Source organism: Pholis gunnellus (genome assembly GCF_910591455.1).
Source record: "Pholis gunnellus genome assembly, chromosome: 1".
NCBI lineage: Eukaryota > Metazoa > Chordata > Actinopteri > Perciformes > Pholidae > Pholis > Pholis gunnellus.
The window spans coordinates 9,868,924-9,896,094 of NC_136528.1; the positions used below are offsets into that span (position 1 = coordinate 9,868,924).

Genomic DNA, 27,171 nt, shown 5'->3' on the forward strand with positions numbered 1-27,171 from the left:
ATTGAAAATCTTTCTTCTGTTTTTGATCACAAAAGACAACGAAAAGCCGTAAATCTTCACAATTGAGAAGGAACCAATAAATGTTTTGTTGAAAAATGGCTTTAACCATTAATGGATTGACACAATTGTAGCAGATTCACTTTCTGTTGATCAAGGATAATAAAGCAGTCATTAATCATTTTTTTTCATTAAGCTCTCTGTGTCTCTGTTAAATATCAAAGAGGAAGATATCCGACCACAAGTTTAAGAAAAAAATGCTTTTATTTTGTACACCTTTAAAAAGCACAAAGATTGACTCTGTATATAAACACTTCTCTTCCTTGGACTAAAAAATGGTAGCATTTGCACATTGTGCTTGAATTGCAAAGTCTGTACATCCGCTCTGGGTCTCCTGTGGCGTTCACGACCCCAGTAAACATTTTATTGCATAAATCACATTTTGACCACAGTGGTCATTTTGTTGGAAAGACGGAAAAAAAAAAAAGAAGAATAAGAAGCTGTGATACCTGTTGCACAGTGAACAATCATAGCAGCTTTCTGAATGAAGGCGTTGCACATTGTCCTGGAAAGAAAGACAAAAGAAAACGTGACAATAAAACGGCAGTTGTGCTTTTTGTCTATCTAGTAAAACATCTCACTCCTCTGCAAACAAATGACGAATGATGCAAAAATAAAACACTCAAAACAGAAGAAAAACTTTCAAAGACAATTTACAGCTACCGGCTCTCTTCCCTTTAAAACAGCAGCTGACTAAATGCTAATCTCTAGTTGCACACGTCCCCTTTACGATAGGCGAGTTTTACACGTCTTCTCGGCTGTAATTCAACCTACATTTGAAAAACTAGCATTCCTCAAAAGGCAGTGTCTCTCTGTGACATCTCCAGGGAGACTAAACATCGTTAAATGCTGAATGGAAATCGGTTTGCACAAAAATAGACAAATTCCAATATACTTGACTCAATGACTTTGGTATAAACAAAATACGTCATTCGCACACAAAACTTCCATTCCTGAACGTTTGAAAGTACATTTTTCTACCTGTCCTGACAAAATGGCAACGAATGGATGAGGTGCTCATGGGAAGAAAACAACACTCGGAAACGAACAAAAATAATCAGCAAGTGTACAAAAGACTGGAATTATCAAAACGTGCATTCATACCTCCTCTCTGGGATATTTGATCTTTTTAACTTTAAAAAATAGAACATCAATATAATTCGTTCAACCCACAGAATAAACCTCTAGAAAAGAAATTGGACTGTTTGGGAATAAAGTCAAAATGTCTTCGGGAGGAAGAAAAGAGAAATATTTCAGGAATAAAGTCCTAATATTTCAAGACAAAAGTGGTTATACTCGGACAAAGTCGTGGATTAGAAGGTTACTATTTTTCCTTGGAAAAGGTATTTTCATTTTCCTCTCAATGTTCGTGACTTTATTCCTGAAATATTACAACTTTTCTTGAAATCTCAGATTATTGTCCTTAATTTGTCGTAAATCCTCACTTAGTTCTGAATGCAAGAAGTTGAGTTCCAGATGAAGCTGCGAGGTGAGGAGGACGTACCCGCAGCCTTTAATAAGGAGTTTGAAACAAAAAGCAAATACTTGTTTTCTAGCCAACGCTACATCGAAATGAATCAATGCTTCTTTGATTTAGTCTCATCAGCTCACACTACGACAACTTGAAAGCGGGGAAAAACGTTTTTCATCTCAAAGTTTACATGAAAATGACCAAAGAAAAATTCCCCATCAGCACCTTCAGGAAGAGCAGACCGACCTGATTCCCCTCCATTAATAATCTTTACGGTAGATCGATGAAAGCTTCATTGGTGCTGAGGGCTCCACTTTGTTTTGAGTGCTGACTCATCCCCGACTCACCACTGGACTGCGTGTGCAGCCTCTCCAGCCTATTAGCCGGTTGAATCGTTAGTGTCTCGGCGAGCTTTCTTTCTCCTCGCACAGCGGTCAACAGGTCGGCTCTCAGATTAAAAACACAGAGTTCACCCATCCACAGCAGCCGAGAGCGTGCCGGGACTGACAGCCTCTCAGTGCTCGTCAAGAATTGACCTCCACCTGCAGTACTCCTGGCATTGTCTAATTAAACGTAATGAACCGACGCGTTAGCGAGACGCAGTTGTGCCCTCTGCTGCCCACGTCTTTCCATCCCAATGCACACGACGCACACATACCACCACCACCACCACCTACGCCTTCCTGCAATTACCAGTTTTTTTAAGGTGAGTGTCCGAAAAAGGTCAAAAGCGGAGCATGAAAAGGTAGCCGAAGGTGCTGATGTTCAAACCAAAAGGGATGTAAAGATTCCAAAGTTTAACAATGATCGGTCAATGTTTGCAATTTAAAGAGAAATGCAGGTGTTAGTTTGAACTTCACAGCTTGTCCCGTGAGTGGAGCTTAATGATGACACTGCCGGGCCGTTATTTACACTTATCAGGGACACTGATCATAATTTGAATGTGTCAAGAGTGAGTGAAAGATTCAGTCCTTTACATCTGTAGTCGGACTAGTTTAAAGTACCGGGATCTGAAGAAGTCTGCACGCTGAGGATTACCCGAGTGCACATCAAGACAACACGGCCATTAAGGAATTTAAATATGTTTAGCCGACCGTCTCAATCTAAACTGTTTTCTAGCTTTCACCCACAAAAATGTGCTAATGAGAGGAACAGAGCGACGGTGACTCCTGAACTCAAAGTGATGCAGAGCTAACTATTTGTAGCTGTGTTCTGCAGCGGAACATAAATAATTAAGCGTGTTTGTGGCCAACTGAGGGGCTTTAGTGGGGTTTGGTTAGAGCTAAGAATGGTAGCACACAGTTTGATGTCTTAGAAACGTCACATAAAAGGTAACAGTAACACAGCAGCTTCCATATTGTAAAATCTAGGACAGATTATGAATTATACTCCGGGAAAATAACAGGAACTCTCATGTTGCGGCAGCGGGCTACCTGCAGTCCTCCATGTGACACCTGGAACACAAACTAAAGACGCAGTCATGCAGTCAGCTCTGACCAGATGTGGCTACACAACAGCTCGGCTATACACAGTGGAATTATGGGTAGGAACCACAGAGGTATGCTGATAGCAGAGCCGCTTTAACTGTCTGAACCCAAATATGGTGGTTTGAGGTGTTTATTCCCCAGAGCAGCTTAACAGATACCTTATCTATGACTTCATATTTATATTAAAGGAATCAATATAATCCCTCCAAAAATGATGTGTGTTTGATGGAAAAAGAGATTCAGAAAAGAACTGGAAGCATAAAACTTTTCTATAAAGGGACGACAGCGAAATGGATTTATCTCACCTAACAGCTTAAACATGGTGTGTTTGAAAATACATCTTGATTTAAAACTTCTAAGTCTTGCGGCTTATCTGATAAAAATAACTTTGCAGTGGAGGAATTAAATCCAAAATATTTAAGTATTTCATATTAATAAGATAAATTGATTTGGCAACATTCTCCTCCTCATAATATATTCAGTTGTTTTTGTTTATTCGTTTCAATAAACTTTGCAAATCTCAGATGAAGTGGTAAAATGAACAATTCAAGGAGTTTTATCTGTCTCCTACGCCATATATTGTTACTCTAAACACACACAAGTTCTTCCTGAACGCACACACACACACACACACTCACACTCTGAAACTAGGTCTGTGCATAATTACAAACACTAGCTCAAGGAAAAACACAGGAGGGGAGAGCTACAGTCAGTGTTGCAGAAGATATGAAACCTGCAACAGAGCACACAAGAAACTTTTAGTGTTGAGAGCTGCAGCTGAATGAACTCGTCCTTTAGATTATGAACCTCGACCAGAACGCACGCACACACACACACACACACACACACACAATGTGAGCACTCGCCTCACATTCAATCACCCGTTAAGAGTACAGTGTATTCATCTCGGCTGTATGTGAGTTACAGTCTGTTTAGTTGTGCTTGGCACGAATCCCTTTTAAGTAGTTTTTCCAGCGCTTCACCACGTCCTTAAAGACGGGCGCGTTGTCTATGGATGCCAGCAGCTGCAGCTGGTTAATGTGCGTGGTGTGATAGTCCCAGCGTGCCAGGTTGGGCGCCGTGGCCAACATGAAGTGACGGAGGTCGTAGATGCTCCCAGACCCCGTGTCAAAGAGCGGCAGCATGGCCTTCAGCGACTCCATGCCGCGGCTGAACAGCTGCCCCGCCTCCCTGCCGAGCTTCTCTCCGGCTGTCTCAGTCAAGTCGTGGAGTCCCAGCAGGGAGTAGATGAAGCCGTTGAGGACAAAGGAGCTGGGCGTGGTGGGGTACTCTTCATACCAGTCGTACTTGTTCATGAACACGGCTTTGACCCCGTGCTGCGCTGAAGGCACCTTGTAGGGTCCGACCGCCTTGAGGGCGGCGTTGAGGTACGCCTGGTCCTTGGTGAGGAGGTAGGCTCTCACCAGGGTGGACATGGCCTGGCCCTGAGCCATGGCCGAGTACCAGCCGGGCTCCAGGGGCCGGAAGCCTTCGCCCAGTTTACGGGTGACCATGATGGGCCAGCCGCCTCGTTCGTCCTGGTTGCGCGTCAGCCAGTCGCTGGCGGCGAAGAAGGCGGCCATGTGGGCAGTGGTGGAGATGGTGACGTTGTCTACGAAGCCGCGCCCGTGTAGCACTAATCGCACCACCCGTCTGGGCATGATCTGAGAAGGAAATCAAACGCAAGGGCAGACAAATTTATTATTATGGCTAAAATTAGTATTGGGCATTTATTCAATATTGTTGTTTATCATCTTTACATGTTTCTATTATTTAGCGACAAAGTTATTATGATGAAATATATATAAGCTAAATGCTACATAAAATCTACCATTACATTTAATCTAAGATCCAAGATTAATGCCGCAATATTTATCGTGGTATTAGCTCTGTTCATACCACCAACTGAAATGCAGCTTTAAGATTAATTATGATTAATTAAATACGGTCCGGTTCAAGGCTGCATTTAACTATTATTTTCATTAATGATTAATCTGCAGATTATTTTCATTTAATGGTTTTGTCTATCATCATTTCTTAAAACCGTCTCGAAATGACCCGTTTTGTATGAAACCCATCAACAATTGATTGCTTGATGTACTAATTGTTTCAGCTCTAGTCCGGTTGAATAGCCTTTAGAGCACAGCTGTTGTATCAAAGGTACCGACGGTTTGAACCAACCTTTGTGGCCTTCACAGCCTTGGTGTTGGACAGGCCGACGCCCTTCCTGAGGTCGGTGAGCAGGTCTCGGGTCAGCGTGCTCCAGGCGGTTCGTGGCCCAACGCCGTACGTGATTTCACGGTCCTTGAAGGCGATGAGCTGCGTGTTGGTCACGTAGCGGATGGTGAACGGCGAGCCCTTCTCCGTGGTTTCGAGGATCACAGACACGCTGCCGTTGGAGACGAACTTGACGTCTAAGCTGAGGATGAAGTCTTTGGAGTTACCCAGCTGCAGGGACACGCCCTCAGAGGACTCTGTGGTGGTCGGATGAGAGGACGGAGGGAGTTAAAAAAAATGTATGAACCAAAAAACAAAAAGGAGAAAATAAGTTCTGTGGCGTTTGGTCTGAAAAAACCTCATTTGACGTTTACTGGATGACATTGGACTATTTTTAGCACAATGACAGAAAGCCTTGTACAGTATGTCTGTCTCCTTTGATGTTGTGTTTCCACGAAAGCTTGTCTTTTGCCTCACGTTCCCCAGATTCACTATGCATTCACGTTATTGAAGGACCAAATCAGAGAACTTCTGTGATCAAAACCATGTTTCATTAATACCTTTGTGAAGTGGCTAGCTGAGTGAGTGAGTGAGTGAGTGAGTGAGTGAGTGAGTGAGAGAGAGAGAGAGAGAGAGAGAGCCTCCAACACAGACCGAGACAAGCTTCTCATGGGATGTGCGGTACAGTTGTGTCACTGCACACAGAGCTTAATTAGGAGGACAGGAAGGAGGGAATAGAGGGAGGAAAAGAACAGAGGAGTTGGAAAAAGAGAGAGAGAATGAGGAAGTTGATGCACTGCAGCAACTTTTCGCCATTTGCATCTCCACAAGTCTTCCCTGCAAATCTCAAAGTTAGGAACTCAGACATCCAGTTTCCACACAGCCACCGCTCCTCTTACATTACATCAACTCCGTACCTTTGGCCGAGCTGCTCGGTCTGCACAGCTAAAAAAAACAACAACAACAACAACAACAAGAAACAAATCTTTGCAAAGATAGCTCCTGACAGGATAAAGAGAAGAAAGAATGTAGGAGTCAGGGGAAAAAAGAAGGATAATAGCAAGATGGGTCGCCTCAAGTGCCCTCAACGCCAGCCTGACGGAGAGAGTGAAAATGAGCCAAAGGCGAGAAGACAATTGAGAATCAGATCTCACATGACATGAGCTGAGAAAGCAGAAGCAGACGAGGCCGCCTGAGACACAAAGACAGTCGATCAGGAGGAGAATGGAGGAGCGCGCCAGCCTGGCAGGGGCCTCTGGATGACTACGGCTCTTTAATGCACTCATAAATCCATTACTTAAGGCAATGCAGAGAGTAAGTGGATTTGTACTCTGGCCCCGTGATTACTCTGGCATCAATAAAGGATGGGCAGAGGGAATATAGACGAGGTTCCACCTCCCCTACTCCGCGTCGCTCTCTGGCTGTTTAGCAGTGAGGCGGGAGACAGAGATGACATGCAGCTACAAATATATGTCAGCGTAAACACAACAAGGAGTGAGCGCGACGAACACGTTGAGCGCGTGTTGTGCATGCGGATACAAAAGATCCAAGCGACGAGGCAACAGTCGATGCACATTGATTATTCATCCACATCCTCCGGTGACTACTTCAGGACACACAGTGCCTATAAAAAGTATTCATCCCCCGGGGGAAGGTTTCAAGGTTTTGTCCATTAAATGGTGGAAAATAGTGAAACTAATGATTTAAATAACTGTCAACATTGTATTAAAGTAGATTTAACATGAACATGAAAATCCCTTAAAAGTGAGATGAACAACAAATATAAAACATGTTTGCATAAGATTGAACACCTTTGGCTTCTAGGTCTGCGTACATAAGTCGGTCTGCATCAGCTTTGCACATCTGGACAGAAGTTTTCGCCATTCGTCTTGGCCAAACTGCTCGAGCTCCGTCAGGTCGCATGGAGATCGTGAGTGAACAGCGTTTTTAAAGTTCGGCCACATATAGTGATTGGATTGATATCTGGAGTGAATTAGATATCGGTTTTCCCTTCGACAATAAAGTTATAACTCATAAGATTTTCCCACCAACATGGACTGAAAACTATAAAGTGTTAAAAAAAGATATTTGATTCATTGCTGTGAGACCATAAAACATGAAAACTTCCAGGCACATTTAAAAGGCGGCGTAGCCGGTGGCAGCTGTCACTACGCCGTATCTCCGTACACAGATCACCTTGCTAATTCTGGCAGGTTTGTGAAACTTTCAAATGACCGCGAGGGGATTGAGGAAATAAGGGTGCTCAGCGGCGGACAGTGTTCGTGCGGGAATGTGCAGATGGTAGATGGTAGGTTATTATCAGGGGACAGACGATTGATCCACTTGTCAGAGGATTTGAGAGGCTGTTCAACACCAGTGTCCTAGATACAGTAAGGAAGGGAAAAAAAAAAGACCCAAATAGGGCGAAGGGAGGAGGAAGTGGAGGGAGGCAGAGACGGGAAGAGAAAGTGACAGCAGAGGAAGAAAACAGGAAAAGTTTGGATGACGGAGCAGAATGAGGTGTTAAAAACGCAGAGAGCATAACGTGATTGCAATGTTTAGGAAGCTGAAGCGGGCCGAGGGGGCGATAAGTGGGGGTGGAAATGAGTAAAGAGAGGTGGAAAACTGACTGAAATCTGGGGAGAGACGAGGGGAAGATTAATGGAGACTGAAGGCTGCCGAGGGAGGGCTGAGTGGCGATGATGAAAACATGATGATGTTGAAGAAAGAGAGAGCCGATGATGGCGAGTTGAAGCTGTAAGGCAAGGTGAGCGGAGAGAGAAAGTGTGGAGCGGTGAAATGAAAGGAAATTGTTCATGATGCGAGGGTGAAAGCGGAGGAATTAGGAGGTGGGGGAAATTACAGTGGAGGCAGCAGCTCAACAGAGGACACAGAGAGGGAGACAAAGAGAGAGAGAGAGACACAGAGAGAGAGAGATAGAGAGAGAGAAAGGGAGAGACGGAGAGACAGATCCTCACTTCTCACATATTCAAAAATAACTGTCAACTACCTCACGGCCTCGGTAATTTTACAGCTGCGACAATAAAATAAATATGTCTTCCTGTTAACGTTGGGCTTAACAATTTAAAGAAAATATGGAATCCTGATGAAACCAGACCCAGAGCTATTAGGTGGGTTTGCTTAAAATATGAATCCGATTAATATACGTTATGTTTAAAGGAATAGTCTAGTGATATAAAGTGTACTCCATAGACCTCCATTGTTGTCAATAAACAATGGAAAACACATCAATGTTGCAGTGGGCGACAATGAACATGCAGTTTGTTTTACAGTCAATCTAACATACACTGTCCCGCTGCTGTAGATACTCTCAAAGACGACCCAACGTGCATTAATCTGCAGCTGAAAATAGTCCAAAACCAATGCACTATTTACTGTGTTTGATTAAAACTGCATCACCCTGGTGTTCCAGGAGACGATGAACAGATTTGAACAGTGAAATTAAATACTTGTGACTGGTTTTTAAAAGTTAATATCTTAAGTACTCGACCACCTGCCTGAAACGATCAACTGGATTGCTTCACTAAAGAGACTATCGTTAACTACCTTCTATTAAAGCCCATATGGCACCAACAATCGCCTGCACAGAGCACACTAACCAGATGAAAGCCCGGAGATTTACTCCGTCCTTTGACTAACAAATGAAGGTTAATTGGCTCCAGCTGACAAACAGTTATTATTTCAACCGCCGATGCTCACGCTCTGGATAAAAAGGGATAAAAGTCTGTTGTGGGAATAATGGCGTATAAATGCGTTTTCTGTTTTCCATCAGTGTGACAAAGTCCGACTCGGTGATCGGCATAGAATGAGATTTGTGATGTCGTGTCTGCTGGCTCTTTAATCATCATGACGCTCGGGAAGCCGTCATTACGTGGTGGGTCCACCGTCAACCAACACAGTCCGCCAGTACTCTCGCCCGGTGGCTGTGACTCGGCTCAGACTAACTTAGGGTGCAGTTGCATATTATCGGCCTCCTGCAGCCGACAGGAGATAAGCTGCTTTGCCCCGAGGCTCTCCGGGCTCACGGAGCGTTTTGCATACCTGGAGCGCTGAACTGACGCACGGAGGTAGCTCGGGTCTTGTCGTGGACGCGGCTGAGGCCGCAGCCTTTCGGCACACTCCAGGGCGCCGCGCTGGCCCGGCTGTCTCGGTCCTCGGCCGTGTCGTAGACCTCCACGTGGGGGGGGCGCTCCGTCAGGTTCTTGCTGTAGTGGCTCAAGCCGTACTGAGCGATCTGGATGGCGTAGAAGTAGCCCTGAGGGCCCCACTGCGTGGACAGAGGCACGCCTGGGCGGTAGAGGAAGGAGATAAGGACAATGACGTTAAATAAATATAGAAAATGATTTCATTACGCCATAAACATTACATTATTATGCTTCTTGTTGTTTTCTGTTGTTTTACATAGTGTCTTGAAATGCTTCTAAATCTTGGGCTTACATGATCGTCTCGTCTGTGGAAAGGTTTTTATTTTAAGCACTTTGCAGTCTATTTTTAAGAAAATGATCCTTTTTAGATGGCAGTTGTCACAACAGCGTTTTTTTTAGGTGCAGTGTCAAATTGAGTTCATAACCACGTTCATATCAAGAAAACTGGGCTAAAATTAATTATTGATATCAAACAATATTTTAAGACTTTGCAGTAATAGGAAACGACAGTGGCAATATCAGAGATTCAAATCTGGGCCTATTTCATAAACAGAAGCAGAATTTGTCTTTTTTTTTTTAAACATCACCAGCTATGTGACTGACGGGACGGAGCGGTGAAATACAAGCTAATCTACTGCGTTCTGAGGCCAGCTCGCCTGTTAACCAGCCAGAGATAGCTCAGGCAGAAGAATCACTCTGATTAACAGATAGCTCACTTAAAGACCTCGTGACAGAGCGAGAGCACACATGATGCAACCAAAACCTCATGCTTCTGAGACAAACATCATAACGTACTCATGTTGGGGCTGGGTGAAAACATTCCTCCTCCATTCACATTAATCACTGCAGACACCGATGTTCTACTTTCCTTACTGCCCTATGTGCCGTTTCCCCAAATAGGACAAAAGTATATCAGAAACAGCTGATTATGGGTTTTCGTTCTAGCTCATGTGAGTGTAATTAATAGTCGAGGTGAAGAATTAACCTTAACAGTAACAACAAGTTGATCATAAGCAAACTGGAATATTTGGCGTAAAGTAACTTACAAATGGTGCCATGAGTCTGTCAGTTCTTAGTGCCATGAGTCTGTCAGTTGTTACGAGCAATACGTTTGTCATTTATACAGCAACAGTTAAACAGAATTATCTTCCAATCTGGAACGTCTAACATCTACCTCTGGTCTTCCCAATGTTAAAGAAATGAAGTCGCTGTTCACCAAAACCCTCCATCCGCCGCTGATCCCATTATCTTCATGGACTGTGTGTGTGCATTACTGTGAAGACTTCGTTCAGACAGACCAAATCCATCGCACAAAAACAATCACAGCATCTTTAACTGTAGAATGGCCGTCGCATTGCGTAAAAAGTAAAGAAGAAGTAAAATATCTCCAACTCTCCCTGCAGAGTCTCCAATGCAAAGCGCCTCCGCAGCTCATCCACAAAAATTCAAAAAGTTTATGTCCATTTTTAAAAAGGGACAAGTGCCACATGAAATGCATATTCTCTCTCTCTCTCTCTCTCTCTCTCTCTCTCTCTCTCTCTCTCTCTCTCTCTCTCTCTCTCTCTCTCTCTCTCTCTCTCTCTCTCTCTCTCTCTCTCTCTCTCTCTCTCTCTCTCTCTCTCTCTCTCTCTCTCTCTCTCTCTCTCTCTCTCTCTCTCTCTCTCTCTCTCAACACCCCCCCCCCCACACACACCCATACACACACACACTTTCCAGTCCCAAGCCAGACTTTCTCTCCATGCTTGTCTTGTTACTGGCGTCTCCCCTGACAACTTAAGTCAAATGACAGTCAAAATCCTGACACTGGAACGCTGTGCTTCTCCCTGAATAACACTAAGTAATCCATGTGGAATTGACTGTTAAGCCGGCACATATTTTAATGACTCCAGAGGGCGGAATTTTCTAGAAATCGTAAAAACTAGGTCTTTGGCTAACTACACTATAGCCTCTAAGCCTCGGAGGTTAATATCGCAGCTAAAGAGCTAAAGAGCTCCGCCGGCTCGTTGGTATTCAAGCTTTGCTTTTGACCTCCAGTAGGTCTACAAGACTGGAACAACTGGTGGAAGGTGAGTCTACATTAAAGCTCCATTAAGCAATATGTTTAGTATTAACATTGAACCAAATGACTAATGTGTTGATTGCTGTGCTGAGAATTAAAAACCCAACTATGTCTTTGCACCTTTTTAGTTTCTTTAAACTGTTTTTGAGCTAACAAACGATCTCACCGTGAAGAACCAACGTAAAGTGGTGGAGGAAGTCTTAATATAGTTTAATATAGCTTCAATGTTTTTACATTACAGCTGGGTGTTCTGGCTGATTACATCACGAAACACTTACTATGTTTATTTAGCGGCACACACCACCTTCTGCTACTAAGTGTTTCACAGAATACAGGACTTGATCAGCCGACAATCTGCAGCAGCTGGCTGGTGACCCGGCTCCAAACGAGCAGTGTGAGCTTTGTCCTGGATTCACAGACCATTCATCCACATCCACCTCCACCGGAGAGAGCTGCATCCATCTTGGTCAGCACGCAGAGTGTGCGCAGGTGTTAGGTTAAAAAGATCACTTGTCATGTACGTTTGCATCGAAGGTGTAAGTGAGAGTACGTGTGTTTTATCAAGCACTTAAAAAAGGTTAGAATTCCTCTTTTTAGACTGTGTGTGTGTGTGTGTGTGTGTGTGTTGGTGTGCAATAGAACCGGGAGTGAAGATAAAGATAGTTGAAGAAAAGGCGAGGGACACAGAAAAGGAGACAGAGCGTGATTTAAGAGGATTAACTACTTCCACTAATGATAGTGCTCTGGCTGCTGGAGATTCATTATTCTCAACTTTTGTTCTTTGCAACAAGGAAAAGAAAGACCTCAATGTCTAACCCTCCACTATAAAAACCACACGGCCAGAAGGAGATGCGACAAGTAATGGCACATGAAAGTGCTGCGTTTTTATGTCTGTCTAATAATAAAAAACCTTGATAGCATACTTTTGTATTCAGATTGCAGACTCATTTATCTGAAACGCTCTCTATTTAAATGTTTTTTTTTGCCCCCATCCCAAAAGCATCTGAAAGACTGCTTGAGATATCTGAACCATCTGGTTGCATGTCGAATGTTTTGACTCCTGACACAAGTGGCCAGTGAGGACATTTAATGCTGCAGAGGATCCTGTTAAATAACTCTTCCATGGGCAGTAGGGTGCGTTGGGAGTGGAAGTGACCTTGTTTAAGCCCTGCTGTAACTTGGACTGTGACAGGCTAATTAATGAACTGCTATTTTAACCTATAAAAATATGCTAAGTTGAAGAGAGGTGTGTATTCTGGGGCGTGTGGAGTGCTAAATAGCAAGGAGCCTGGGGCTTAATTAATGGACCTTATTAAATTGAGTGTGTGGATTCCCGTCTGACCCATTTCCCGCTTCATATGTTCCCTCCCATACATGTGTTTTTGTAGTGGGTCCTTAAGAGGGACTGCAGTTCACATTAAAAAAAAAAGCCATTCATTAAAAATCAGCCAAACTCATTGGAACTAAATCGACCAAATATGTAATCAGGCTTTCTGACCGGCGTCATAATTCTGTATTCTCTGCATCCATGCGAGAGTTACAGCCTCGGAAAGTGTTTAACAGAACGACAGAACGTACTTCATGCAGACTTTACTGTAAAGAAAACTACTGCGTGTGTTGTTCTGTGTGTGTGTGTGTTGTTCTGTGTGTTGTTCTGTGTGTGTGTGTGTGTGTGTGTGTGTGTGTGTGTGTGTGTGTGTGTGTGTGTGTGGAACAGAAAAGCAGATTCATATTACCAGGTACAAAAACATAAGAAGCCATTGTGGAGAATTTGCACAATCCATCTCAACAAAAATACCTATTTATTTCAGGCAAATTGCTCTTGCAGACATTGGCTATCATTACTCATCAAGCTAACCTCAGCAACTGCTACATTGCCCGTGAATATAATAATACCTTTTATTACATCGGCCCACAAAAACAAAGGCTTGTTTCTTGAGAGGAAAAGGACTACATGTCTTCTACTTCTGTCATTTTCACTGTTGAAAATGATACGTTAGAATTTGTAAGGAACCGATATAGTTTGGGTGTTTCTTGTCCTTTACCGGTGGATCTAGTTATCTGACAATAAAAGCTGAGCAATAAATAATCTATTTTGTAATTTCAGGCGAGTATACAGGGTCACTTCTTCAAGCGAGCGAGGAAATTATATTGATGACAATGTGGTTTCAACTAATAGCCTTTTTAAATGAGATATTGATCCTTCCGGGTAATTATTTTAAAAGGAACCTTGAAGAGAAAACAACTTTCTGGATGGACTCAAAGTGGGAAAGGAACAGGGGGAAGGATACACTCACTTAACAGACTTCCAGTCAGCTATTGATACAAAGACTCGCTGATTGTGCCTATGTGAAGAAAAGATACATTTTTAAATTGAATTCGCACAAATCACTTTAGGCAGTGTTAAAGAAAGGCTCATAGTTTTTGGGGAATGGGGGGCAAAGATTAAGCAAGTGCTTTTAAAAGCACTGGAACAGACCTTTTTAAGTAAATCATATATTTCTCAGTGACACAGGGTTTAATAAACACCTAAAAAAAAAAGAATCCACAAAGGTGCCACATTGTGAAGTAATGTGGCAAAACAAAAAATGAATGTGAAAAATGAAGTTTGTTTTGCATAGAAGATAGGGGGCATCTGACATCCTTGATGAACATCAATGAAAAGAAAGATAATCTTACCTTCCACTCCACTTATACACTTGACTCGGTCGCGGACCTCCACGTTGTACCCCTCAAACGACATGAAGACCCCGTCGGGGTGGTAGGGCTCGCGCTGCGCGTAAACCTTTGAATAGCTGTGCTGGAACTCGAACCGGTCGTAGCCGTCGTACTGCGCCACTTTGCCGTACACCTCGAAGTATTTCTCCACCCAGCTGAAGGGCAGGTATATCTCTCCACCCTCCCGCCGGCCTTTGATGGTGGATTCGTCGTTGATCAGGCAGTCGATATCTTCATACTTGAGCCCCGCGACGACACCGACGACGGGCGGGGGCTCCGGCGGTTGTGGAGGGTGTTGCTGGCTGCTGATGCTGGCGTCCCCCACCCTGGGACTTGGGGCCACCAGGGCAGCACGGGGCAGGAAGCGCAGGGAGGTGTCGCTGGAGCAGCGGTTCCACAGCAGCACCGTGATGAGCGTGAAGAGGGCGCAGATAACGATGAGGGTCTTGTAGTTCACCCGGGCAGCCAGGCAGCGCATGGTCACAACTCGCCTGCAAGACACAAACACAAGATAAACATTAGAGGAATTTGAACTGACAGTGCAGCGAGAAGGACAGGCTGTGTGTGTAGGTGTGTGTGTGTGTGTGTGTGTGTGTGTGTGGGTGTGTGTGAGAGCACAGTTTGTCCTTTCAGCAACACATATTCAAATGTTTAGCAGTGGAAACTAACTTCTCCAGACTTCCAGAGGCCACTTAGTGTCAGTTTCAGTTTTAGTCAGACTATGAATGAAATCATTTTGAAAACAAGGATGGAATATGTGTAATGATAAAAACAAATTAGCTACATGATAAATTACACTGCTGAGCAGAAGTGTTATCCAGCGCTAATCTCATGAAACTCTACATAAACCCAAAGGAATGCTGCTTTGGAACAACTTTCCCTAAATACATGACAAGTTGTAATTTGTGTCAAACACACATTTTTGCTGACTTTTGTTTGGTGAGGATCATCTATCTGCAGATGAGTCAGAAGCACACGAGGAGCGCGATGGTAAACGTAGAGTACGACGTAGTTACGGCCGTAAAACGGCCGTTTTGTGACCGATAGGAAGCTCTGGATTGTGCTTTGAATGCCAGCCTGTGCACGTGTGTCTCATTTACTATCCAACAGACAACCATTGTCTGAAAATGGTCTTTTGGTCTACTCGTCCATTTCTACTTCTTGTTTTTGGGACGCTTTCCAGTCACTTCTGCTCCTCATTGAAATACAAAAACTCTTCTATCTGGCACACTTGCAATTAAATGTTTCAACATTTTGGGAAATATGCTTTGTGCTTATTTGCTTTCTTGCTGAGAGTTAGGTTGAGAACATTGACAGTAAATATGTAGCTGGAGCTAGTAGCTGGGTTAGCTTAGCATAAAAAACAAACAGTTAGCCTGGCTTTGTCCAACAGTAACACAATCTACGTTAACTACCAGAACCTCAAAAGCTCACAAATTGACCCGTTACAGCTAGTTTGTTTTATCCTTTTATTTAAAAGCAATGTGTCATTTTACAGGAGGTTATTCTGCGGACTATTCCTTTAAACAAATAGTCCTTAAGAAGTAGCGACAAGACAAATAGTATCTCCCTGACGCTGGCCTCCCATGATTGGCTACCAGATAAGTCTATTTCAGGGTTCTTTTTGTTTAATTTTAGAGCACTGCAGCTGTGTGTATCTCCGACCTGCTCAGCCCACGTTGCACCGACAAGGCTCTTACAGCCTTTGGAAAGGTTTACACCATCACTCACAATTAAGTTGAATTTTGACATCAAATCAAGTCTTAAGAAAAGTTTTCTTTTACATAAAAGGTTGTCGTCACTTCAGGATTTGTTTACATTCGGTCTGTATCAGATTCTATGCCTTTCCGATACATTCGTCTATTTCACTGTAATTATCGGACTGTATTTTAAACTTTGGTCAACATTTGCTATCATTAGCCGTTCAACAACACTTGACATTGCACAGATTCTAGATTAGTTACAGCTTTGCTGAGGGCCTAATTGGATATGAATGAAGACCTCAAACAATGCAACGCGACACACTATTGGATGAATCAGTCTGGATCCGTGTTCTCGTGTCCTCTGTGTTTCTCTGGCATTTTCACCGAGCCAGCGGGAAATCAATACAACCTGAGGTCTCCTCCTCCACACTAATTACAGCTCACTGCTCAAAGAATTCACCATTACAGTGACGAAGGAGTCCGGTCCGCTGATGACAGAGGAGGGAGGAGGAAAATCTTTATTCCCAAAGTTCATTTCAATTTCCCCACCTTAAACTAGACACTACCAAAGGTCAGCTCAATTAATGTGCGTTAATTGGACGATAGCAATGTCCTACAGCATTGCAGAGTCAAATTATAGTGCTAGCGGCCTCTGGAACAAAGTTAATGGTTTAGGTGACTCTTACTAAATAGCAAAGTGGACTTCTAGTAGTGCTTTAACAAGCTAATGTTGAGGGATAGCACATTGTGGAAGATGAATAGGGGTAGAACTGTAAAAGCCAAACAATAATATTGTTATTATAATATATTTTGGATGTGCGTCAGTAGGAAAGGGGGTTGAGATGTGTCCACTCAAATAGGCACAGAACATCTCTTTCTCCGATAAACAACTGAACTATTTTCTTTCCACAAGAAAGACAAAAAGTATTGCTATATTTCTTGTACAAGTTCTAGTTTAAAACCTGTTGTGTTGCAGTCAGTGGTGGGGAAAAAAAGCACTGGTTCATCTCTGCGCCTGATTGATTATTTCCACATATAAAAACTATCATTGACATTTACAGGTGTTGCTTTGTACAGTAATGAAAGAATGGGCCAACAGGAGCTTTTTCAAATGGTAAAAATGCGGAGGAGAGGGCCCGGGGAGTGCAACCTGAAAGATAAGTAGGAGCGGCCCCGTCAGGGAGCCGACTATAAATAATTGGTTCTTTTTATAGTGATTCGGTGCCGGTGTTGAGCTCAGGCTCAAGGTGGATAGACACGGGCTTAAGCACTGCAGCATGGAGAGGTATCGCTATGCCTCACGCCGACTACGAGGCGATCCGTCAAAAGAGCCATGTCCCATTTCCTCAACGTAATTTACACGCAACAGTAAGCACACTGGAAGAGGAGTTAATGTCACGGGTGAGCAGATTACATGATGCAGTTTGTTTGTGGATCAAAAATCACAGAGTGTTTTGATTCGGGCGATACCTCTCTCTCTCTCTCTCGTCTACTTCTCATCCACATCTGACACAGAAATCAGCATTTGATCATTTACCACCTGGTGGAAATCAGCTCCAGAGGTTGAGAGATCCACTAGTAACCATCTAGACTGGGAATTATATTTAAAGAAGAGCAAGAGAGCAAGACAGCAGAGTAGAGACAGATTCAAAAAAAGAGACAAGCAAGAAAGTTAAACTAAAGAAAAGAATTCATGATATTTTATTAAATCCTGAATGTGAAGCGTTTCCCTTTTGCATCCGATAAAGTTTTGAACACGTGCTTCTTTTTGCTCAAACTTCAATTCAAGACGACCCCCTATGTTGAATACACTTATTGTAAGTCGCGTTGGATAAAAGCGTCTGCTAAATGACTGTAATGTAATGTAATGTAACACCGTTATTAATATCCTCTTTTACTGTGTTTCCACAAATGAGGACGTTTGTAAATCACATCCGCTGCTGATACTCGACTTAGTTACAAGACAAGCAGACAACATTTGGCTAGTTGCTCAGACAGTAGCTGCATTGTCTCCGGTGCATTTTGACCTAAATTCACTTTCATCTATTCGATGCCAGTCTGTTCTCACTGTTCTCACCAGAGTCTGTTCTCACCAGAACAGCATCATCGGTTGTTTACTCAAAAGCTTAGTGTGACGTCTGTTTAGCAACCTCTTCAGATGTTTAAATAATGACTTCTTCACTCAGTAGCGAAGACAGAGAACTGTCGCACGACCACAGAAGCCTTTATGGAGCGAGTCGGAGGGAATAGTTGAGAGTACGAGTGTGAGTTAAACACGGGAGACTGCAGTTTGTTTCCTGCCAACGTCCACTTTATTATTATTCATATATATATTTTTAACGATAGAGGCAATCCCTTACCTTAACCACGAAGCCTTAGAAACAGCTCGGGGAGAGTGGCATGCATCATTTTTATTTCCTCCAGGTATGAGGACTTGTCTAGGAGATATGGATGGACCTTCGTGTAATCCACTTGTTATCAGCTCAACTCAGGAAGTGCTGCATCGATATAATCCCTCTGGTAATAACACTGTTTTGATCTGGAGTGAAGACTACACTGAAATAAAATATATAAATAAATAGTAAAAGACAGATGCAACTTGACAGGAGGTGAAAGACAAACTGTTTGAGTATAAAAGTCTTCATTGCCTGACAGATTAAGGGAAAAAAAGACCCCAGAAAACAAAAGCAGCTTTTCAGTTTACGTGCTCCCAGAGTCCCGCCTCAGGAAACAGAGAAGTGCCTTAAATAGCCGGCAGTGCCTTGTTGAGGCTTTAGATTTTTATATGATGGCATCGTTCTTTGTGCCTGAATGATAAAAACATGCAGGTCAGAAAAGGAACGAAGGAAAGCTTCTGCACATTAAACCTCAATGGGAAGTGATTCACTCATCATGAGCAGGAAGAACGGGAAGGAAGTTGGGGCCACTTGATTATTTAATCCCTATATTAACAATTAATCAATTTATAATTAGCTCAAGATTAACAGCCTGACTTTCACCGAGCTGCTATTTAGAGGCAAATTTGTTATGCATATTCTCGCATTTAAAGAAAAATGCTAAGGTTGCATAGTGTTTCAAATCGTTCCTCTCTTTGCATATTTACAGGCCTGTCACACATTCACAAGCTTTGTATGGTGCTTTGTTTATCTAAATACAAAGCCAAGAGGCAAAGGAAAACACTTTGTAACACGGCCCAGTTTAGCTATATACTGAAGCTATTTGGAAACTGAAACGGGGCTGAAACAATGAATTGGTTGATTGAGAGATCCGTCTGCCGATTGAATTATTTGCCATTTTTTCCCAAAAAATGCCAAACATAAACTGGTTCCAGCTTCTCCAATATAACAATGTGCTACTTTTCTGGGTTTTATTTGATAGTAAACTGAATATTAAGTTAACGAGACATCTGGAGACGTCACCATGGTGCTCTGAAAAACGGGGATTCTTTTCCTGAAATTTTACGGACAAAACGGTCAAACAATAATGAAAAACAGTCATAAGTTGCAGCCCGAGATGCATGATTTCAATTATTCAATAACGTAGGAAAATCAGGGCATTGAAAATGGGCATTATATAAGAACGAAATGCAAAATGTACAGTGTGCTAACAATTACAAAGCGCTGGTAAATCCCATCGGACTTTTATCAGAGCTTAATGATATCTGGCTGACAAGTCCTACATGATATAGCTGACAGCTCTACACTGTAGCTGCTCGGCTTCACTGACTAACAGGATGACCGACTTCACGGTCTTGACTTCCAGAGGTCCCAGGGGCGCTCACAGGCCCGGCTTTCTTGCCGCTTCTGCAGATCAGGCTTCAGACTTTGATTGTGAGCGTCGGCCTTTCGGCTGTGATGGACTGTGTATGAGGGATCTCCGGGTGCTCCATCAAATGCGGCAAGTGATCCCTCGGCTTAAAACTATGGGTATTAATTCTGCCTCGCACGGACAACACATGCAAATATTTGGATGTCTTTATCCCACAAATCCCCGGTAACAAGGCTGGGAAAATTCCAGCAAGCACGTGGTTCTGCCATTGTTTTTTTTTTTTTTTAAATGATGAGAAAGAGTTTGGGCATTTTCTCATGAAATCAAACGTCAAAAAAGACTTTGAGACCTTGTTAAACGCACTTCAAGCTAATCTCCGTCCTGGTCCCCGGTGCAGGATGTACAACACTTGCAACACGTCGAACCTGCTGCAGCGAGCGGGCATAAGGACGGGTGAACGGAGTTGTTTTTCTTCTCCCGCTGTCCTCTGGTGTAAAAATCACGAGCAGTCATCACAGCAATAAAATGTGAGTGCTCGTGAGCCACCCTCGGGGAGCTGTTGGAGCAGAGGCCCGGTGTGTGCGCGAGATGCAGGTGTTGTAGCCCGAACTAAACTCCTGACATTTTCACTGCTCTCCTCCACGGGTGAAGTGAGGTACGGCTCTGAGAGACTGCCGGTAAATTATCCGCTTATGCTGAAGCTGTGAGGCATGTTTCACTGTAGAGATGCGATTGTGTGAGTGTGTGTGTGTGTATATGTGTGCATTTATGTGTCTGGTGTGGTTGTGAGGCTGATTATGATACTGTGGCGGCATCGGGGTGAATTCAAGGCAACGACTGACATGGGGAAAAATAACTCATTGTTACTATAAATCTCTATTTCGACGCTCACATTCTGGTACCATCATAGACTACATTATCTTTTTGAAAGAAGTGCTGGGACATAAACAGATCCGTCTGTCACCAAAATATGTTCTACAACAGGCGGGTCACAGGAATTAAAAAAAGCATTATAACTTGTTGTCTCATAAAAGGTTGCTTAGCTACAGGGTTGAGTCATACTTATCTGAGGTCAGTTATCTAAAAGACTTTCACACTCAAGATGCAGGCGAACCTTTGAAAGAGGTGAAAGTCACTTTTGATTGTGAGAAATGTGCAGAATCTGAAGTTATAATTGTGTCTGCAGACCTCTCTCTCTCTTTCTCTCTCACCACAGAGATGGAAGCCTAGAGGCCTGCATATTCATGGAACAGCACTGGGACTCACTTGAAGGAAAACTGCCAGTCGGACTGCCACTAATGTCTGCCCAACAGCCACTAGATTTGTTGTGAGGGTCGGTTTTCAAATAAAGTTGCTAAAACGGTCTTAAAAGTCACCAAATCGAGAGACACCGAGAAAGCAACTGGCAATTAGTTTAATTGTAAAACACGTCTTTGGAATATTTTTCTGATTTGTCGATTAATCGTCTGGATACAGACAGGTTTCTTAAAGCCCAGTTTGACTTCTTGTTTTGTTGCTCAGCAGCCCCAAACCGCAAACCGTTTTCTATAACCTAAGATAAATAGAACCAGCATATCATATATATAACAATTGAAACTGGAGCCAGAGAATGTTTGCTCGAAAAATAACTGAGTGACAAATCAGTTACAAATCAGGTAACACTGCGGTGGTTTCCAATGTGATCCAGTCGGTCCTCATGAATCTGTAAAACATGCACTGAAGACCAAAAACCTCGGTGTTACTCCAGGCCGAATGAAGTACGGCCACCTTTCTTAGAAGAGTGGCAGACGCTCAGTTAACAGATCTACTCCAACACAAGTAAACTGGCATCACTGCTCAATGATACAGCTTTGTTTAGAGGCAGCCCAGAAGTGAGTAAACCGCTTTGAAGTTAATGCGCCTGTGCGTTTTATCTCTAGTAGGAGGATTAAGCAGGTCATTACCAAAAAGCTTATAACTGAGGCCTACTGAGGGATTAAGCAAACTCCTAATCAGATGGAGAGGAGACGAGAGGAAATAAATAAACAGACGAGACCGTCTGCATGGTTTCAGAGGCCGGTCATGTCGCCTGTTTGTCCTACAACATCGCAGGAACAAATCTGGATCGAAGACACAAGGGACGCTAAAAGCTAAGACACCAATCAAGCTCTGGTATCATTGAGTGCACGTGGTATACAAGTGCTTCAACAGGAATATGACTCGGTAAACTCCAGCAGTTAGGAAGGAAACGGCACTTTGCACGCCAACTGTTTGGTCCCCTGCATTCTAATTACTTTGTAAATGTACAAAATGTTTTACAATTTTTAATCACAGCACTCAATAACTAAGCAAATGACTGACTTTAAGGAGAATGTTGGTGAAGTATGTGACATGTATATGTGTGTGTATTCGTTGTTTTTAGCCTTGGGCACCATGATATCACTGGTTTCTAACGACGCTGCATCTCGTGTATTTGTCAGTTAATGAAGTAGACATAAACCCTGCAGCTAGAGCCCTTTGAGTACTATTAAAAAAAACACACATAATGACTCCAGTGTCTTCCAATTAGAGGCAATTAAACATTTGTATCATTTTTTATAACTTGATTGTCAAACAAATTGTACGAGTAGTTGTGCTTACCAAGAAAAAAATAACAGGTGCAATAGTATGTTCCCTCTGGTTGTTGATGAATTCAAAATACACAAACGATTATAGCACACTGACCACCAGACACAGCAGTGTCATATTTCAGACGTGGTGTGAAGTGGTGCGTCATTATCCAGAGAGATGATAACGCTGTGTGTGTGTGTGTGTGTGTGTGTGTGTGCCTTCATGCAGACACACACTAACCGGTGTTATAAAACCTAATGAACCCAGAGTTAGTTCAAAGAGCTCCCTCTTAACTTATGCTTTCACAGATGATTCAGTGATGACAAGAGAAGGAATGCAGGGCCCGGGGGGGGGGGGGGGGGGGGGGGTCTACTAACAGCCATGCTTCTTCATTTCATCATACAGGCAAGACTGGGCCTTTTCTTTTCTTCACAGTTGATGTAAGAGCACGGAGAAAACGTAAGATTTAACTTGTCCATGTAATGAAGCCGAGCACAAATTGGCATACAGGAGAGGTTGTAGTGCAATCAGTGTGTTGTTTGATTTCACATACTGAAGGTAGATGTACTTCATAAAACAAAAATACCCAGAGTGAGGTTGTAATCAGAGGTTTAGCGAGAGCAAAATATCTCTGCTGAATGGCATTTTAACAAATAACGGGATGAATAAATATTCTGTGCACACCAACTGGGACATGATGACCTTTATCATCACCGTGCGTCGCCCTGAATCGAGGACTGATATTATATTAATACTGACCTCTAATCCATTCACAAAGAAACGGCCAACTGGCTGCACATCCTGCCGACATTCACCACCGAGTCTGTCCACAGTTTGCTCTTCCGGTTTTTGCGGTTTCCTCAGCACCTAAACATGACACAGGAGACAGTGGAATTCAGTTAATGTGGCTTAAAGTGACTCAAACATGCATGCAGGTCTCCAATTTTGTATGAATGACATGTTATCGCCGTTCACCGGTTTTGTTCATGCTATTTACATTTTTGAGTGTCTTTTCTCTTTGTAATCACGTATAAAGTATGCTTTCAATTTGGATTAATTTCAAATATCTGCTATATTGCTATTCAGAGTACCATCGTAGTAGTGAATAGCAGGTTTTGGACCAGCTTGATCCCAGCGTGCATTCAGGGAAAGTTAGCAGCAGTGGACAGGTTACATATTCACACAAACAATTAGATAATCATGCAGAAGAATGTCAGTAATCTGAGCACCTCGATCTAAGCGGGCTCCTCATTCTCCGCATTAAATCTTTGAACAGGCTAAATGTTTATGATGAATTGCTCCTGAACACGAAAGCAGCTTTCCAATACAAACTTTTCTGAAGCAAACAGAAAAATGAACCGTTTTTTCACTGTGGCTAATTACGGCCTTACACCAAAGCTCCATCGACTCTCACACTGATGCTCTATAAATTAAGACCAGGAAACGCATACATAATCGTAATTGGAGCCGTGATGAATTTATAGGCTTTTTCGACAGCAGGGTCATTAATGTACAACCGATCTATCAGAGCAAATGCTCTCAGAGTGGCATGGATACTCTGCTCTGCAATTAATCTCACCAATGTATTTCTAGCCCCTGTTGAAACACCCTATTAAACCAAAGAAAGTGCTAAATTGCCACATCAAGAGAGAATATCGACCTTTTTATGAAATGCGCTTATTGACCAAGCACTTAAATTAGATATTGTAGAAGTAAAAACAGCTGTGCTGCGTCAGTCGTTGCCCCCGATAGTCTTACAACGCGTGGAGAGTAAATAGAGAGAGCGATGGCCACGAATAAGACAAAAGATCTTACAAAATAACGCAGTCCAATTAGGAATACGTTAAAGCATTTGTTTGTAGCCATGGTAATTAATCCCAATTCAAAATATTAAATGTAATTGTGACACACATTTTTGCTGTTCTTCTTCTTTCTAAAGTACAGATTAAAAACATACCTAAAGAGTGCTGGTTCCTTGTTACTAAAACTCTGTCGATCCACAATTAACACACAAGACTTTGTCTGCTACGAATAAGTAACTACGACATCTGCAGAGAAATCAGCTTTCCAGCATTTGTCTGTTATCAGATTAGCAAAGAAAGAAGCAAATTAATGTATGTAATTCATGTGAAAGACCCTGTAGCTACAATCATATATATGATCTATACTGTAGAAGGTCTGGGAAACCAAATGATTAAAGATATTTCTGACATAATTATGCACTGGTGGCACATCGGGCGGATGTGTGTGTGTGTGTGTGTGTGTGTGTGTGTGTGTGTGTCCTGCCTTCATCTGAAGGAGGGCACATGTTGTACCCAGACAGAGTGAAAAGGAAGTAGAAATGTCAGCAGTCTTAATCAATATTCCCCGGCTACTGTATGGGCGTACTGATGTTTTTTTGAGGCAGGTGTGCTGCAGGCAGATGGCGAGAAGAAGAAAATGAGAGTAAACATCAGCCTAGAGCTGCTCATTATTCCTGGAGCTTATCCTGCACCGCTCTATGCATTTTCTAGAAAACATTTCAGTTGAGATATCTCGTCTCTCTGAACATCTGTCTGCAGCGTTGCCTTAAAGAAGCATCTCCGCTGAGCCACTGCAATGCATCCATTTATACAGTCAAGATTAACAAGCTAATATTTTAAAGGGGTGTCAAGATCCACGATGCAATTTTTCCGATTGTATTATTTTGTCCATCCCATTTAGGGTAGAGTAAATCACAGAAACACCTGTCGTTACTCTTAGCTGGGTGTACCTGATAAAGAGGCTAAGTGTGATATTAAGCGGTGCTACTTCTCACAGCAGAGGCCACGTATTTAATGAGCGAGGTGACTGTTTACACATCTTGTAACTGCATTAATAATGAGACACAACACATCTGGATCTGTCTGATTTAGCTCAGCAGGCGATTCATTTGCAATTCTGCTCCACAATGTCCCAGAGAAAAACCTGAATATAGTTAGTTATTCTAACAACAAAGTTTAAATACCTTTTAAACACACTTGAATATGTGTTTTTGTTGGTTTACTATATTCTAATTTGATTGTGACGGTATGTTTTAAAGATGTTTTGGTCTGGTCTTGTTTTCATCGAAACATTCCTCATCTTCAGAAAATGCTTCTCCAAAAACAGGTGTTCAATACTACATCCTGCCACCAGCTTTCATGAAAATCAAGCCAGTAATGTTTCCGTAATCCTGCTGACCAACAAACCGAAAACAACAGAGGTAAACATCAAAAAGGCGTTGATGGACTATGTGTGAGGTGTTCTGATAAAAACAGAACATAAATCCTTCAATATTTCACCAGAAATGATCACCTTCGGTAGACATGGAATAAACTATTGCTAATAACAACAGCAGGAAACAAATCATTTTATAATAAATAAACTGTAATCATGTCCGACTGGTTGATAAAGATCATCTTTTCTGCAGAAGCGTGTCTTCTAACATTGAAGTTGAAGACTGTAATGTAAGAAACAACCTCTTAAAGATGTGTTATCGAAGGGCAATGAAAGCCGAGCAGCACTCCAGCTCCTCTTCAAGGTGGCTTATATGTGGCTCTCAAAGCTTAGCACTGCGCTGACACCATTTTCATAGCCTTTACATATCGTCCCATTCATTCAACCTTTCTTAAGCAGCGGGTTGACACCTCGCATATGAATCACGGACATCAACTTTATGGCTCTCTCCTGTGAATACACTCTGAACATTAGGCCGAGGATATTTCTTCTACGGCGCCGTGACTGAGGATGATATTAGGTCATTAGTTATTCTAGTCGCTTCTCACTCGCTGCCATCCTGACACAAGCAGCCCTCTATCAAGACTTGTAGTCGGGGTAAAAAAAAAAAAGAGAGAGATGGAGACCCATCTGTTGGGCCGTCATAATACATCCCATTCTCTCCGGGGATGTCGATGGCCGGCCAAACGCTGACTGATCGCACCACCAGCCATCGTTGACCATCTGATGCCGGAAGACATTTCCAACATTTCCAACGTCTGCAGAGTGAAGAGCTCAATTAATTGAGCTGTCTGCTTGCAGAGACGAAGCAAACTTATCGCACATTTCATCAACTCTGCCCGTTCCCACAAACACGAAGCCAGAGACGACGTGTTACAGATTCAATACAATTTTATTTCAATTTGAGCTTCGGGAGGGAATTAATAAAGATTTCTTAATCGATCAATCTTCAGATCATTTCCCCACTTAAATCAATGGATTGTGTAGTCCGTAAAAAGTTTTAAAATACATTTAACATTTTTCTAAACGATAAATCAATATGAAAACAATTAACTTTCTCAAGTCATTTTTCTCTGAATGAAACTATCAACTTATTTCTGCAGTTCAGTGCCAAGGTAGCTGCAGGATAAATAGACTGCTTTTATTCCAGTGTGTGGTCCACTCTGTGTGTGTGTGTGTGTGTGTGTGTGTGTGTGTGTGTGTGTGTGTGTGTGTGTGTGTGTGTGTGTGTGTGTGTGTGTGTGTGTGTGTGTGTGTGTGTGTGTGTGCGCAAAGCGATATAGACACAAATAGCTACATTTAAATGTTTCAATCTGTCGTGACAAAAAGATAACGTGTCACTTTAAGGCTATTTTATACTACGCGTATTCTATACCGAAGGTTAAATTAAACATACACTCTTGAAAATGGAAATGAAACTCTTGCTCATTACATATTCATAATTAAGCTGTCAGACGCAGAATAAAAATGGAGACAATCTGGAGAATATTCTAAGAACTGCAATGAAAGAATACAATGTTTCTATATTTAAACTGGTCAACTTAAATCAAAGAAATATGCATAGACCAAAATTACCCCGCAAAAAAAGCCACAAACTGGGGGGGGGGGGGGGGGGGCTAAAGCTAGTCACCAATGTTCGGCATATTCTATAAAAGCTCTGGCCTCATGCCAACCTCTCCCAACTCTCCAAACATTAGGG

General features: G+C 42.6%; 1 protein-coding gene across 1 annotated transcript in view; it reads right to left on the minus strand.

Annotated features, from left to right (window-relative positions):
- Window positions 1-245: 245 nt before the first annotated feature.
- glceb (glucuronic acid epimerase b) overlaps window positions 246-27,171 on the minus strand; it is a 41,559-nt gene continuing 14,633 nt past the window's right edge. The window contains exons 2-6 of the mRNA XM_079162422.1: window positions 22,995-23,102; window positions 14,137-14,666; window positions 9,295-9,540; window positions 5,197-5,489; window positions 246-4,679 (exon numbers count right to left, since the gene is read on the minus strand). Of these exons, the coding sequence (XP_079018548.1) occupies window positions 3,948-4,679; window positions 5,197-5,489; window positions 9,295-9,540; window positions 14,137-14,653 (1,788 nt within the window). The 5' untranslated portion in view covers window positions 14,654-14,666; window positions 22,995-23,102 and the 3' untranslated portion in view covers window positions 246-3,947. The remainder of the gene's footprint in view (window positions 4,680-5,196; window positions 5,490-9,294; window positions 9,541-14,136; window positions 14,667-22,994; window positions 23,103-27,171) is intronic.